The sequence below is a fragment of the Cibotium barometz genome, chromosome 28 (genome assembly GCF_041138505.1).
Source record: "Cibotium barometz isolate CiBa-2024 chromosome 28, ASM4113850v1, whole genome shotgun sequence".
NCBI lineage: Eukaryota > Viridiplantae > Streptophyta > Polypodiopsida > Cyatheales > Cibotiaceae > Cibotium > Cibotium barometz.
Genome location: NC_141073.1, coordinates 12,565,832 through 12,582,469, shown reverse-complemented (window position 1 = coordinate 12,582,469; position 16,638 = coordinate 12,565,832). Strand labels below are relative to the sequence as shown.

The following is a 16,638-nucleotide window of genomic DNA, read 5'->3' as shown; positions in this document are numbered from 1 at the left end:
AGATGGGTGCCCCTGGACATTGAGGGAACATGTTTTGAATTGGCTTCAGACTAAATTTGGAATGATCATTTCTGGTCTTTAGGCAAGGACAAGCGTGTAATTCTCTGGAGCATAGACGACTTTACTACATCAGCAAAGGATCCTTCACCTTCCAAGCCTGTAACGCCAACAGGAGGCAAACAGAAAGGTAGTGCGGCATCTCAATCCTCTTTGGCAGGTTCTACAAGGGTTGCACCTCGAGGAATTTTTAAAGGACACTCAGAAACTGTGGAGGATGTGCAATTCCATCCCTCCAGGTAGTACATTCTTTGAATTGTGTGGAGTTAATTGTCGATATATATATGTTCACAAATGGTACAAAGGGAACTTTTTCTTTGGAGAGCTTTGTTATGTATGTATTAAAAGGCACCACGCTCGCACGGATGTAGGCTGGTGGGATTTAAATCCAGGTTTCCGCCCTGGATTACGAAACCCTCTAACTGTGGGTAACCGAGGGGAACTTCAATGCCTAACCATCGTACCTTTTCTCCAGTGATCAAGAATTTTGCAGCGTTGGAGATGATTCTTGCCTAATCTTGTGGGATGCTCGTGCTGGACATGAGCCAGCACTGAAGGTAGAAGGACTGCCTTTCTTTGTGATAGCTTAAGTAAAGTTTAACCACGAAATGAGACATGCTTTCTCTATCACTCTCTATATGTATATATGTATGTAATGTCTCTCTCTCTCTCTCTCTCTCTCTCTCACACACACACACACACACACACACACACACACACGGCACGGGCACGGGCACCCAACAATAGACTTAGTTGACAATTTGCTGTAGAAGTCATCCACCAAAACCAAGAGATAGGGGACGCTTCATCCAAAGCCCATGCGGCTAAGGATTCTCAACTAGCACCAGCAAGAGTCCTCACAATAAACCACGCAGATAGCAAGGCATATTGTGAGGATTATTATGACAATCTGTCACATTTTTGTGATAGAAAACTGGCACGGGCACAGGCACACAAACAAACAAACGAACAAACAAACAAATGTAACCTATTTGTCATTAAAGTTCATGGGATCTCAAGTGAAAAATGTCTGTTTTGGTTATGCTTACTATTAGGAGTGCAAAAGAATTGGACCAAAGTCTTTGTGTAATTTTATGCTTAGATGCACTTCCCCTCCCCCCCCTTGGAATGTGCTAGGTCGAAAAAGCCCATGATGCGGATCTTCATTGTGTTGATTGGAATTCACTTGAAGACAATTTGCTCCTAACAGGGTATGTTTCTATTGAATCACAAGCGCAATAACATTTGCTGCTCTTAGGCTACTTGCAGTGACTTTTGGAACTTCGTTTTGAGTACAGTTCTGCTGATAATTCTGTACGGATGTTTGACCGCCGAAAACTCTCTGGAAGTGGCCAAGGAATGCCAGTTTACAAGTTCCAGGGCCATTCGTCGGCAGTGTTGTGTGTACAGGTAGATTTGTTTTACTTGGAGTGCTTATTTGTTTTTGAATATTGGATATTTTTTTTGCGTGGACATATCCAGGGCTGCCTTGTAGGCACTGCTTGCTTTATTAATGGGTGAACGGCCAGATCAAAGTAGTATAGAATGTATACTATTTGCAAAAAATAAAGGATGCCCATAGCATTCTCTGCAGCTATCATAATAAAAGATGAATATGAAATGGAAACTTGAGATGAGGTCTGCATATGAGTATTAGTCCTCTTCGAGGGTGCGAGAGAGAGAGTGAGGGAGAAAGACAGAATAAAAGTTATGTTAAATGTCTTCAAAGGATCCAAAGAGTCTATGTGACAATAGTTCCATGAGATAACTCCATCATGAACAAGAAAAACGTAGACAACTAGCTACATGTACTGTGAAGATGATTCAAGACATGGAGAGATTGTTTCATAATTAAGAAGCCGGTTGTAGGTGGTGGCTCTTCTTGGGCAACAAGGGCTACAACAGGCGACTCATGCGCTACAAGCAGCGCAAAGGGAAAATATAGGGCAAATCTGACTGGTGCATGTGAAATGTGACTATGCCCTGATCTGGAGTTGCCGTGTGGAGGACTGTCATGAGCAGGGGACTCATGGACGGCAAGAGTGTTGTAGCTGGTGGGCATGGTTCAGGGTGAGTCTGTGAGGTTGAGGTGCACATGGGCCGGTGCAGTATGGCAGCTAGTCCTCCTGGGAAGATCTATAGGCGAGGGTGTCTCGTGGCATCGCTTAGTGGTGCCACCATCTTGTATCTGGAAAAAGCTAGTGTTGGTCGGCTACTATGAAGAGTCTTGAGGTTGAACTCTGCTTCGTGATGATGGAGTCGGCGTGTCTGCTAAGCTCCATCAAGTAAAGTTTCAGGCATCTCTAATCAGGCAAATTAATAATCTCCCTCGGTCTTATAGTATGCTAGGCATCTGTAAGATGTAGTGCTTCTCCATACAGCAAAGTCTACAAATCCTGTCCTGTGGCAATTCCCTTTGCTCTTTATGTCTCCACTCAAAGAGGTGAGACCCAAATCTGCCCAGTCACGATCTGCATGACATGTGACATGTCCTTGTAGGTATCCCGGCAGCTGGATCAATTCATTTGCTGTGATCTTCAAGAAATGATCTGTGTAGAACTACATCTTCGTGGGTAGCACCAGGGGTGCTAGCCATGTGGTGTGGGTGTGTAGGCTGAGGAGATCAGATTGAATGAGCTGTGATTGGTATTTAGATGGGTGACACAGAGGGAGGGGGGCATCTAACCTGTACTAGAAAGTTATTAGTAGTAGTAGTCTGTGCTTAGCTCATGATAGAGTAATGTTTTATGTGGATAAAAAGGATTCACCCAGGAAATTCCATGTTGGTTACAAGGTATATCTTAGAATCTTGAAGGATTATGAGATAATGAAAATCAGAGAAGTTTACAAGAGTTCTCCCCGGTTTAGTGGGCCTTACAAAGTCATAAGGTAATTAATGATGTGGCTTACAGATTGGATTTGCCACCAAGGGTCAAAATTCACCCAGCCTTTTTTGTTGGTAGACTGAAAGAGATCGGGGGACAGGAGACAATTTGGTTTCAGATGATGAACTTGTGTCACATGCACTCTGCACTGTAGTGCATGGTGATAAGATGGCTCATCATCAGTGCTCCATTGTACAGCAGTAGAACCCTTTTGGATTTGATAATTGTCGTATGCCGTGACCCCATTGTAATCCTCCGTCCAGGATATGTCAGGCACGAGCTATGTAGGTCATTCCTCAGCCTTAGAGAGTCAGTTGGTCAGTCAAATCCCTTAACCCACTTGGAGAGAATCATTCATGCATATAGAGTCAGTAGAAGCCTTAGGGTTTGCATCAGATCATGATTGCATATTGCATATCATTCATCCCATATGCACATAGACCATTGCAAAAGCCTTGGAATATTATATAGTATTTTTATCATATTTTTCAGCATTTTTTTTTCTCATTTTTCTAGCATTATTGCCATTATTCCATTTAAGCAAGTCGTGTAGCAATTGATTGCTACAATTGGCCAGTTTCATAACCAGCCGAGCAGCATATAGGGCATATAAATAACCTTGCTTTGCATCACCCATATCATCTCATGATCATCATCTCCTAATCGATTCAGTCCACAGCAGCCTGGAGCATAATCGCTTGATCACATAGAAGCATACATCATCAAAACGCAGCCAGCATTCAGCCAAGGAAAGAGGCGCATCAGTACCTTGCGTTTTCAGCACTTGTGTAGAATTCAGCAATAGTTTTCATCATCGTTTTGCTACAGCCACTTTGGTGAAGGTAAAACACATTATCTACATTCATTCATAGTGCATAAACTCAGCCTAGAACAGTCCCAAAGCAGCCCCTCTCTCAGCCTTAGTTTGCAGCCTTCCTACATTCCATTGGAAGAGTGCATTGGCATTGAGATCGGTCATCATTGGTGCTTCTACAGTCGGGTACAGTTCAGCCTGACTCTTGGTCTTTCGAAGGTCTTGTGTTTGGCTTATCTACAGTCCCAAGTCAGTCATACATTCATTCTCTTCAAAGACAATAAAGCAAATACTCCTAGCAATAGGAGGGGGCCCTTCAGTGGGACCCAATAAGGGGTACTTTTTCATTTTGTTGGGATGACAGAGGATACCTACACAGGTACACGGATTTGTCTCATAGGCCGAGTTCAGTCTTTTGGAAGACGTTAATAAATCTTTCTTCTTCTTTCTTCTTTCTCTCTCTCATCTCTTAAAGTTTGAAGTGATAAAATGGATTGCTAAAGACTGGCGAAACTCGGGATAAAGAAGGCGGTATGAGACTTTGTGTGATAGGATCCTTCATTATGCATAATTCTGCTGTGTTACATTGGTATTAGATTCAGCTTGTCCACACAAACCGCATCCTAGTGTGAGAGCATTCTTGGATGGTCATACTTTTCTCCGGCACGACCACCGACTTCAGTAACATGTCTACAAAGGAGAGTACACATTAGCAGGAAGACATCTCCTTCTAAGGAGACCATGCTCTTTCTCCTACTACAGATACTAAAGCTCTACTCTGAGCACAGAACCAACTTCTTATGGAGTGTCTCCAACTCTTGGAGGCAACAACAGCAAAACCCACTCCTCCAGTTACCCTTGACTGCGTCACTCTCTTCTTTTAGATGGAACAACAAAGACGAGAGGATGAAGCCAGATGGCAAGAAGAAAAAGCAGACAGATGAGACTATGAGGAAGCCCAACGCAGGCTTGAAGAAGACCGGCGTTAGACTGAACTCGTTGCTCCGGAGCACCAATGAGAGCTCGATCGAGAGCACATGTTACTCGAACACCAACGAGAAAAGGAGGCCTTGCATCTGAAATATCAGCACCTCTCTTCAGTTTCCCAACCATAGGTGCCACCAGTTAGCATCCCGCGACATCAACAACCGTCATCCGAACTCAACTGAATCTTAGTAAGTATGATGGTAAGTGTGATTATTTAGTTGTCAATCAATTTATTCATGAGTTTAATGCTTATTTTCCATTGGCAAAGCTAACAGATCCTCAAGAGAAAGTTTACGTAGTCACTTGGTGGCAGCATTGGTCTAGTATCCATACAGACTACATCACAGGTGTCAACTTTTCGTTGGGATACCTTTGTCCACGACCTTAAGACTAGATTTCTCCCTCCCCAATATTTGACTAGCCTGGCAGATGAGGTCTATGGACTCAAACATAATGGGTCACCCGTGCTCCAGTTTTCCGGTAAGGTTATAACTTTAGCACAACAATTAGGGTTATCTGAGCAGGCCAAGATGGATCAATTCATTCGTGGGTTAGATTCTAATATCCGGTTCATAGTTCCTAACTTTGAACCCAACACATGACCGGGCTTTGACTCTGGCTCAAAATGAAGAAATGAAGATGAATGGAGGTAAGCCTAAGCAACCGCAGTCTAGTACTAAACCCTAGCAGCAGCAATTTGCTTCACAGTCGGGGAAAGGTAATGCATCTTCTAAAGATGCTAAGAAGGACGGCAATTCTAGCTTTAGTTCAAGAGGTAAGAAGGATAACCAATGCAAACCTAAGAAAATCCTTGAGGAAAAGGCTAAAGCAGGCATCATTGGAGGCTATGTTTTCTCCAGAGGAGCAAAGGAAGTACCAATCGGAGAACAAATGTTTTTTCTGTCATACCATTGGGCATGGTAAGAAGGATTGTCAGAAATGGCAAATGGAGTAAGCCTCCAAGTCACGTTCTTCCACATTTACCACAGCATCTCCTGCTCCTCTAGCTTTGTCTACTACCACCATTTTACCGTCTATGCATCCTATGCCATTATTGGTATGCGATGCTAAGCAGGAGGGTGAGAGTGAGGCTGCACAGAAAAGCCTTATCCGAGCTTATGGCTGTACCAAGGGCCGCTAGTTTGTAGTCCTATTTGACATGGGCAGTTTTGAGGACGCTCTCTCTCCCCAGTTGGCTACCAATATGAGCTGTACATTAGTGTCCTATCATTTGGATGTGGATGGGTTCACACTTGGTCTTCGCACCCATATATCTCAAAAGGCACAACAATTTTCCTTTGTAGTTCAAAAGGTCTCATTCCAATGAGATTTCATTGTCTTGCCTCTTTTGGGGTGTGACATGATCTTAGGAATCCAGTGGTTTTGTCAGTAAGAGCCTATTCCCGATTGGGGACAGGACACTTTTACTATCTGTAAAGGTTTTCTTGAGTCCGCCATGATTCGTGGGGATAGAAGCATTCTTGGCATCCCGTTGATTTCTCATCTCCAAGCCCGACGAGCTATCCGCCAGGAGCATTGATTTATGTTCATGCTCAGACAGCCTCTACCTCATTGGTAGCGGCTATCTCATCTTCATTTCTAGTCCCACAGTTAGCAGACCTGTTGTCCAGACACCAGGACATTATGCTCAGGGACGATCTCCCCCCATCCCGTCCTGAGGACCATCATATCGATTCGGTCCCTGGATTAGAACCTCCTAGCAGGTTTCCCTATCGTCTTTCCAAGACTTTAGAGGGCGAGCTAGAAAAGCAATTATCTAAGCTCCTCTGAGTCGGATTTGATCGACCATCTTCCTCACCATTTGCTGCACCCATCCTATTTGTCCAAAAGAAGGACAAGTCTGCACGCCTTTGTGTAGACTCCAGGGCATTAAACAAACTCACTATTAAGAATAAGTTTCCTATGCCAAGGATTGAGTACATTTTGGAGCGTTTAGACGGTGCAAATTTTTTCACTAAGATCGATCTCAAGAGTGGTTACCATTAAGTCCACATTTTTGAAGTTGACATTTCAAAAACAGCTTTTCGGACATAGCGTGGTCACTATAAGTTCGTAGTCATGCCCTTTGGGCTTACCCGCAACCTTCAATAAAATGATATCCAAGATTTTTGCAGTCCTTATTGGTAAGCGTGTTTTCATACTTCTTGATGACATATATTCTCAGGCCACTCCGGAGCAGCATGAGAAAGATGTGGAGAAAATCTTGCAACTTTTGCGAGATAATGGGCTCTACATAAACGCCAAAAAGTCTATCTTTGGTGTTACAGAGGTTCAGTACTTGGGCTATATCATCGATTTTGTTGGGATTCGATTTGACTCCTCAAAGGTTCAAGAGATCTTGGATTGGGACATCCCTCGGACCGCCTTAGAGATCCGTTCTTTCGTAGGTCTTTGCCAAGCTTACAGTATGCATGTTCACCAATTTTTCAACCTTGCAGTATCTCTCACCGACTTGCTCAAGGGGTTGAAAACTTGTAGACAAAAAGTCACAGTTAGAGGCAAGACGCTTGATGCATTCCGTGCACTCCAGAAAGTAGCCTCAGAAGTGCCTGTTTTGAAGTTAGCGTTTGGGGATGTGTCAAAATCCCAAGGGATCACATCGTAGAACACTCCTGGTACAAGACTCGAGACCTGCAAAACAAACCTAGCAATGTGAAGGGGGTGCAGGCCTGACTCACCTCCCAACCTTGACAGCCATGGGCAACTCCACAAGTCTTGGTTGTCCCCATCGAGCCACAAGCTGAGCTAACTACTTGGACGTGCCGACCAATCTCTACCTCGTGACGTCCCATACCACCACGAAGCTACCCTCGTGGGCCTCAAGACCGCCGCCGGCCTTGGCTGCATAAAGCAGATGCACGTCTGCACTAGATCCAAGCTCCTGACCATAGAGCTCTCACAAAGACACGCGAGACTCTATGAACTATTGACTAACCTTGGCCACCCTTTTATAGGCTCTTGGCTGGTCATCGGCGTTCACACTTGGGCGCCCGCCCGTCCATACTTGGGTGTCCGCCCGTTAGTCTATCCCTAGCCCAGCTCGCCAATCAACCTTCCCAACTCCAAGCTTCCCCAAGCCTCAAGGCTAGTCTTGTGTGCGTGTAGCACACAGTAGATACACCCTGTGCACATGACATACTCCCCTTCCTCTACGAGCTCACTAAAAACCCAGGGTAATCTCTCTGAAGGGTAATCAATGTCTCCCATGTAGCATCCTCCTCAGCATGATCCTTCCACTTGATCTTGTATTCTGTGAGAAGTGTATTATGCAACCGTCTTTCACGAAATCCAAGAATCTTTTCCGGTTCGTGTGGAACAAATGACATGTCCTCGACCTCTATGATTTCTTGAGGGTGGCCAAGGTTAGTCTATCCCTAGCCCAGCTTGCCAATCAGCCTGCCTAACTCCAAGCTTCCCCAAGCCTCGAAGCTAGTCTTGTGTGCGTGTAGCACACAGTAGATACACACTGTGCACATGACAAGATGAACCTTTCGAGGTCATTACCGATGCCAGCAATGTAGCCATAGGTGCAGTTCTTTAGCAGGACAAAGACCCGTGGCCTACTACAGTAGAAAGTTGAATGTCACCGAAAAGAATTATTCGGTTAATGACAAAGAGCTTTTGGGTGTGATCATAGCACTCCAACATTGGAAGCCTTTTCTTTATGGACAGGTTTCCATAGTCAAAACAGACCACCAAGCACTTAAGTGGCTTCAGACCATGCCAAGTGTCCAATGGAGTGATTGACAAGCCAGATGGAGTCAGATCTTTCAACAATTTGGAGGCATGATCGAGTACATCCCTGGTAAGCATATCTAGTTGTAGATGCTCTTAGTTGAAAGACGAGCATCCAGACCATGCAGGAGTCTACCATTCTCGGAATCACTGGAAAAGACTTGGATAGCATAAAAGATTAATATGGTGATTCTGCAGAGTTTGGTACTCAGTATACTATGGCCCTCAATTTTGAGCCTGGCCATTACTCAATGCAGAACGGTTGGTTGTTCTACAAGAACCGTCTGTGTGTCATTCGGGAATAGCGAGTAGCTCTTCTCCATGATGCCCATGACTTCTTAGCTGGAGGCCATAAAGGTATCAACAATACTCTCGAGAAATTGGAACGGTCTTTTTATTGGCCAAAAATGAGGTGTGATTTTTATTCACATGTTCAAGTCTGTAAGATTTGTTAGAAAGTAAAGGTTCCACATATGAAAAAGGTGGTTTTACTTCAACCTTTGCCTATTCCCGACGGACCTTTCATCGACATCTCTATGGACTTTGTAGGGCCTCTACCAGTATCCATCGGATCTCGTAACACTCAGTGTTTTACCATTGGGGATCGCTTCAATAAGTTCTGCATGCTCATCCCATGCAAGCATATGGCCACAACTGAGGACGTAGCCCTCCTTTTTCTTATGAATTGGTACTCCATTTTGCGGTTTGCCTAGCACCATTACATTAGACATGGATTCCAAGTTCACCTCGCATTTTTGGAGAGCATTATTTGAGAACTTTGGAACCAAGTTACAGTTGTCTAGTGCTTTCCGTCCACAGACATCAGCCAGACATAAATCTATAACCGGTTGGCCTTTGATTTTCTCAAGTCATGCTGTCATGACCAATAGTCCAAATGGGAACATTATCTTCCATTGGTCTAAGCCATCTTGAACGATATTCATTCATCCAGTGTTGGACGTACTCTTTATGAGGCAATCTTTGGTCGCTGTTTCTCCTCTTTTGATGAGAATGGTGTCTCCATCTCAAGACTGGCTGGCAGAAAACACTAGACTGAGTAGGTTCACCCATCTCTCTCTCTCTCTCTCTCTCTCTCTCTCTCTCTCGGAAGGCGGCCTGCAGGACAGGAGGTGGTCAGAGCAGGTGAAGGATTTTCTCACGCTTTCTCTCCCTTGGAGGGAGGCAGAGGGTTGAGAGCTGCTTGGCTTATGGAACAGTTTGGAAGAAGAAAGCATTGTCTTTTGTAGAAAGTTTTCATCATGTGACAGTTGAGCCTTTTGGCTAAGAACGTGGGCATGAGGTTGAACCTTCGGAGACACGTGGATGGGCTCATGGAAGAGACGGGCTGTGCTAGTGAGTGCGGCACTTCTTCTCTTTGTCTTGAGTTCCTGGGTACCTCGTTGGTTTGAAGTGCTTTTCTCTCTCTCTCTCTCATCGTGGATTGCAGGCCCCGTTGAAGAGATTGGGATACAGAGACCAAGCTACACATACACAGGGATGATGTTCACAGAAGAGATGTGTTTCTCTTCGTCTTGAACTTATGTGTATTTAGGGATTGCTTGAAACGGCCTCTATCTTTCTCTCTTTGGGTTATGGAAAAGCGTAGGGTATTGCTACGGAAATCTACCCTGGGTTTTTGGCATCGTGATTGGATGGTGTATCTGTGGATTTCTCATGGAAACAGGACATTGGTTTTCGAGAGGAAACATGACTTTGGTTTCAAGGAAACATGCCTATGGTTTATGGGATACAGGTCTTTGGTTTATCGGATACAGGTCTTTGGTTTCATGTGGAAAACAGGTCTTTGGATTCATGTGAACAGGTTGTAGTTTTCTCGAGGTTACATGTAAACTGTGGCTATAGGGAAGGACATGTGGTACGGTACAACCCTATTGCTGTTTGGGAAAAGGTTTGAAGGATCCATAGTTGAGATGGAGAAGATCTTTGGAAAGCAGGGAGGTGTTGTACAGGTGTGTCTTCTCTATGGTATGCTGTGTTGTAATAACGAGAGTTCTCTTTTGGAAGTCCTGGGTGAAACTACAAGGGATCCTGTTGGTGGAGGATTCTACAAGTTGTACTTTGTACTCAAATTTGATTAAATTAAAGAAATACCGCAAGGGGCGCCACTGCGATTTGGGGCCAATCGGTGTATGTGTACTGTTTGCAGGAGCACTCTAGCTCTCCCTGTTTGTTTTTCTTTTCCAGGTCCTCGAAGGTGTTGACGTGTTTTGTGTGTGAGTGTTTGTTTCACTGCCCGTCAAGTTTTTGAAGGCCGGTTTCATGGTTCCATTGTCGGGACATCGTTGACTTTCTCAAGGAGGCGAGCCCGTGGTTGTTTCATGAGAGTCACATCAAAAGCTTCAACATGTGGAAAGTGAAAAGGAAGTGCAGGAGAAAGTGTAGGATTGTATGTCCTTGCCTATATGAGGTGAAGAGCAAAAGCTGAAGATGAAGCTGAGGAGAAAAGACACCAAGGATATGAAGTAGTGAGCCAGGAACAAGAAAGCAGTTGAAGTGTTATGGTGCAAGAGATGGGTTGAAGGCTATGGCTTTTGACACTGTCACCGGTGGTATCTTCACAGAGGCTTCATGGGTTCGGAAGGCAGCTTCTTTCTATGTTTAGCAGTGGTGATCTACTATGCTTCATTGGGGACTTGTGCTTACCACTTGGGTGGAGTGCAAGCAGGTTTTGGGTGCCTGAGGATGTATTGGATGAGGCTCACAGATGGAAGTGGAGGAGCTTGATGAGGTTCTTATTCTCGAGCAGATACTGGCACATAAGGAAAGAAAGGTACAAGGTAAAGTTTCCCGTCGCTATCTTGTGAAGTTCAAGAACTATTCACCGATGGATGCGAAGTGGATGGAGGAGGGTGACTTAGCAGATTCTCCTCGGGTATTGCAGCTTTATCTTGATGCCTTTGAGTTGGAGCCAACTCTTGCTATGGCTCATTCAGGTTCAGCAGAGCATAGGTCTGGAGCATTACCTGATGCTCAAGAGGGGGGTAGCACCTTCGCTCCCTTGTTACAGACAGGCTCAGTTGTCATCTAGGAGTCGCTTGGTGACATCTTTGTATTCACCTGAAGGTAGTGATAGGTGACATAGGTCTGGAGCATTACCTGATGCTCAAGAGGGGGGTAGCACCTTCGCTCCCTTGTTACAGACAGGCTCAGTTGTCATCTAGGAGTCGCTTGGTGACATCTTTGTATTCACCTGAAGGTAGTGATAGCTGACAGTACATTTGCTTATGGGACGTCTATGATATTGTGTACTAGTCACATGAGATGGTAAAGTTGGGTATGGTTCACAGTCGGCCGCACCATGAACTATAACTTTGACCATAGAATCGGTCAATTGAATATTGAGATGATGCTATTTGTGGAGTTGGTCTCCTTTGGAATGACATGGTTTGGTTGAGCTCAAAGTTTGCGGCAACCCGAGCTAACACTTCGAGACTCTATGGAGGGCATAAGTCTTGCGAGCAGTCCTAGAGTTGGTTTGGTTCATACATATAAGGATCGAAGTCTATTTGTGCATGTATGCATACACTTTTTGAGGTAATATTGTATTCTGGTGCCATTAGATCCTGGTACCATTGAGAATACATTGGGTAATACTCTGGATTGTGTCGTGTGATGCATGTCTGTTCGTATGAGACATCAAGTACTTTATTATGTTCATGGATGCACCACTGGGTGTGACTCCTGTAGGATGGCCATGAAACATATGTGGGAAGTACATAGTGGATGTATTGTTTGGATGCATTGAGTGCTTTCATATGCTCATGTTGTACCATCAATCGTGGGTCCTGCTGGATGCCCATGGGTGTAAGGCTTGCGAGCAACCCTTAGACTGTTACTTTAGAGTAGGTAGAGCATCTTGAGAAGCATATTGTTTGCGAATGCATATATGTGTCATGCATATGTGTGTCATATGTAGAATGATGCATGTTTTGTTTTTGGCTAACACAAGTTACGTGTTTTCACTTGGTTTTAGATTTTTTGCTGCAGGTTCTGAAGGAACAAGCAAGAGTTTGTCACTCTGATGTGACATTGTGGCTATTTTGTCCAAGATGATTGTTTCATCATCCAGATGCACTGGAGGGGCATTGCTTTTGTCATATGGGAAAATCTTTGCTCATATGATGCCTTACTGTGTTATTGAGTGCAATCGAGGACGCTTGATATTTTTCAAGAGGGGGGTATGTTACGACCCTGTGTTTTTCTCTGGACAAAAAGCAAGTGGGCACGGGCACGTGATGGACAGTGTGAAAGGCATCAGTTTGGAATCGAGAAAGAAACCCATGTGTGGCTAGCCCAAGTGTGAAAGGGACAAAAAGGGATTTTAATTTAAAGGTTTTAAAACCTTTGATGACAAAACAATAATTATATTTGGAAGGATGCGTTTTTATTTGCTTTTGGCTTTTTGGAGAAAAGCGATTTGAATCGCATCCTGGTTATAAAGCGAAGGGTGGTGGAGATTCGTGGTGGTGGCGTATAGTGGTGTGGCGCATCATCTTGGCGATCACAAAAACTGAATCTCTCTCTCTCTCTCTCTCTCTCTCTCTCTCTCTCTCTCAGGCGACTCGCAGGTCTGCAGGATAAGAAGCGCACGTGGGCTGCTGTTGTACGCACCTCTGGCTGTGGGCGTGTTGTCGCCTGCTGTTCTGTGGCCGTGTTAGTGGGATTGTTGTTTGGCGCTTCTCCTTGGATGGCTGGTCGCCAGAGAGCACAGGCGACACTCAGGGCTGCAGCAATTATGTGTGGTCTTGGAGGGGCTGAACAGCACGTGGACTCTTTTTCTCTTGCTAGAGTCAAGCTGGAGATACACGGCTTTTTTTTTCCTGGTCGGGCTACTCACGCTGGTTGGTTTCTCTCTCTGGCCACACAGGCGGGTTGATTACAGGAGGCACACGGGGTTTCACGATTTCCAGTAGGCCCATTGGCATAGCAGCCGATCATGCATACTTGAGTTTCACACTAGTAGGTAGATTCCCAAGAGATGGGCCAGCCACTCATCTACCTAGGTACCCGAGATATCAATTTACATGTGAGACAGTTGGGGTTTACCGGGATGCAGTATCTGATGGCTTGTTTGCTTTAGACCCGCATAGCCCTCTGGACGAGATCACGAGAGGATTGGCACGTGTTCTACATGCATCCGCCTCATATGCGTTTCCCTGCACTATGATCCCTTCCACCCACCCCCGCAGCACTGCCCCATAGAACAGTTGGTATGATGATGAGTGTCGTGAGACACGACTATAGCTACAGCGTGAGACTGCCATTGGGTCTCACACGCATAGACAGGCCAGGATGATCTTTCGGCGCCTTGTGCGGAGGAAGAAACGAGCCTATTTGGCTAAGCTAGAGGAGGAGATCTACCAACTCTTCTTGGGGAAGGACAGCAAGAGGGCATGGAAGATGTTTCAAGAGAGACAGCCTGGTACTCCGATTACTGCACCTGAGGCATGGCATACTTATGCTAGAGAGCTATATGATGCACCAGGACAGCCCCCACCCCCCCTCCACTGGGAGCTAGACCGGCTAGCAGCACCTTTTTTACTATGCGGACGGTGCTAGATGCGATAGACAGGTTACAGAATGGAAAGGCACAGGATCATGATGGGCTAGTTGGAGAGCACTTCTCATATGCATGAGACACTTTGGCTCCACTCATCGTACATGTGTTTAATCGTGCCATTTGTGAGGGTTTCCCGACAAGCTGGACAGAGCATATCATTGTACCACTCTTTAAGAGTGGGGACCCCATGGTACCAGGGAACTACAGGCGATCATGATTGGTCATTACTTGGCCAAATTATATGGCTCTATATTGGAGTCGGAGCTGAGCCGATGGGCAAAGAGGCATGGTCATCGAGCACATGGACATACTGACTTCAGGAGAGGATTTACTACCTTGGATCACATACTGACACTTCGGGCACTTATTGAAGAGGGCAGGGCACAGAAAAGAAGGATATATTGCTGCTTTGTGGACTTCTGCAAAGCCTTCGATACCGTACCACGTGCCAGACTTATGCACAGATTGCATGACATTGAGGTACCCGAGGATATGCAGTGGGGGATATATGCTTTGTATGAGTCTGTGTGACAGGCAGAGTCCGAGCTCCAGGCGGACTATCTGATAGGGTGACCAGCACGATAGGGGTGAAGCAGGGATGCCCGCTATCGCCCACCCTCTTTGGATTGTACATTGATGCAGTCTTTGATTATGAAGACAGATTGGGAGGCCTAGGGGCATGCCTGGCAGGGGTGTTGATACCCATCTTGTTATATGCTGATGATATTGTTCTAATCACAGACTCTCCGGAGGGACTACAGAGACACCTGGATGCAATACAGGCTTTTTGTGCGGATAGAGATCTGACAGTGAACCTTGGGAAAACCAAGGTTATGGTGTTTAACACCACACAGGCATGGGTGACGAGATCAGAGCCTCAGTTCACTTTCCGAGGGGAGCCGGTAGAGTACGTCAGGTCATATGTCTACTTGGGAGTTACTTTCACAGGACCACGTTTCTCCCTGAAGGAGGCAACAACAGCTAGATTAGCTCGAGGGCATGCAGCCTTGGGGGCACTTGAGAGGCAGTGTGCACACATACAGTTTCAGGAGCCACGCACCAAATTGTGGCGATTTGATACGCTTGTCACAACGACCCTCTTGTACGGAGCTCCAATTTGGGGGCCCAGTATACATCACAGATCTCAGAGAGGGACAGATGAGGGATGGAGGCAAATTGAGAGACCACTGATTATGATGATTGCCCGCATGATTCGGAGCAAATCATCGGTACCACATGCGATTGTCCGGGCTGATCTGGGTGTCCCACCAGTAGTAACCAAGGCCCTATTCCAGGCAGTTACCTTTTTACAGCGGCTATGGGAGCTCCCTCAGCAGAGGTACTCCCGTTTGGCATTGACCTCATCCATACAGTTGACAGAGGATGGAGATACTCATTGTTGGTATGCTCAGATGAGATCATGGTTTGACCTACATGGTTTGCGGAGAGAGGCACTACCACCCTTTCAGTACAGTCTGGATTGTCCATTTTTGGATCTCACCCGCCAGAGCAAAACCGCGTGATCAGGATGGATATCATCAGAGTGGACACAGAGAGGACATGGACTAGCCCCCTTGAGCCCTTGGGCACGAAAATGGCTCATTACAAGAGCCATTTTCTACACCTCTCACCGGATGATTTTATCACCCGCCCGGCGTACATGGATGTACACCTATCACATGGGATACGTTGTGCCATTGGACAGATCCGGACCTCATCACACTAGCTGCAGGTTGAGACAGGGCGATATGTGCATCAGATCGTGGATGACCATATTTGTCAGCTATGCTACCAGGAGGTAGAGACACAGGAACACTACATTTACCGATGTACAGTCTATTATGAGATCCGAGGGAGATATCACTGCCTCTTCCAAGAGGGTTTTGGGCCGTTACGTAGGGTCATGGAGTTTGAGGATCAGAGATGCCTAGGATTGTTTCTACTTGAGCTCAGGAGACACAGAGAGACCCTCTTGGCAGACAGGAGGCCGAGCCATGATGTACCTAGACAGAGGACCCTGACAGATTTCTTCGGCACCAGCACCAGCAACCCAGCCCACACACCTCTTGATACCTCCTCCATTGGGCCATCAGGGCACCGACCACGCTCCTTGGGAGTCACCACTGAAAGAGCAGTTATCTTATGTCGTGCTCGTTGGCCACGCCCACCAGGATCCCGACCACGACATCCTCACCATTGCCAGATCAGAGCCATTATTGCTCTGCATTGGAGGCGCCTACCTCGCTTCTACGACCTCTCCATTCTAGACAGCCCCATGGCGGAGATACTTGATCTAAGGAGAGGGCAACACTTCAACTGATCAGCATACATGGATCTACCTGATATACATTTTTCAGTATTTTCCATATTTTCTACTCAGTATCATCTCGGAGTCTTATAGTTCTGTTCTTATAACTGTAGGACAATCAGTTTATTGTACTTTTTAGTCTCATTTAGTTGTTCTCTTTGATAAGACACCAACTTCAGATGTACTCTGAGTTTTGGTCTCATAGGCCACTATGGCCTCTTAGAGACGTTAATATATCATATCATTTCAT

General features: G+C 45.7%; 1 protein-coding gene across 1 annotated transcript in view; it reads left to right on the top strand.

Annotated features, from left to right (window-relative positions):
• The window catches only part of LOC147622495 (WD-40 repeat-containing protein MSI4-like), a 121,461-nt gene that overhangs the window by 41,376 nt on the left and 63,447 nt on the right, over positions 1–16,638 (top strand). The window contains exons 9-12 of the mRNA XM_086822070.1: positions 83–296; positions 533–614; positions 1,195–1,268; positions 1,356–1,467. Coding sequence (XP_086678196.1) covers positions 83–296; positions 533–614; positions 1,195–1,268; positions 1,356–1,467 — 482 coding nt within the window. The remainder of the gene's footprint in view (positions 1–82; positions 297–532; positions 615–1,194; positions 1,269–1,355; positions 1,468–16,638) is intronic.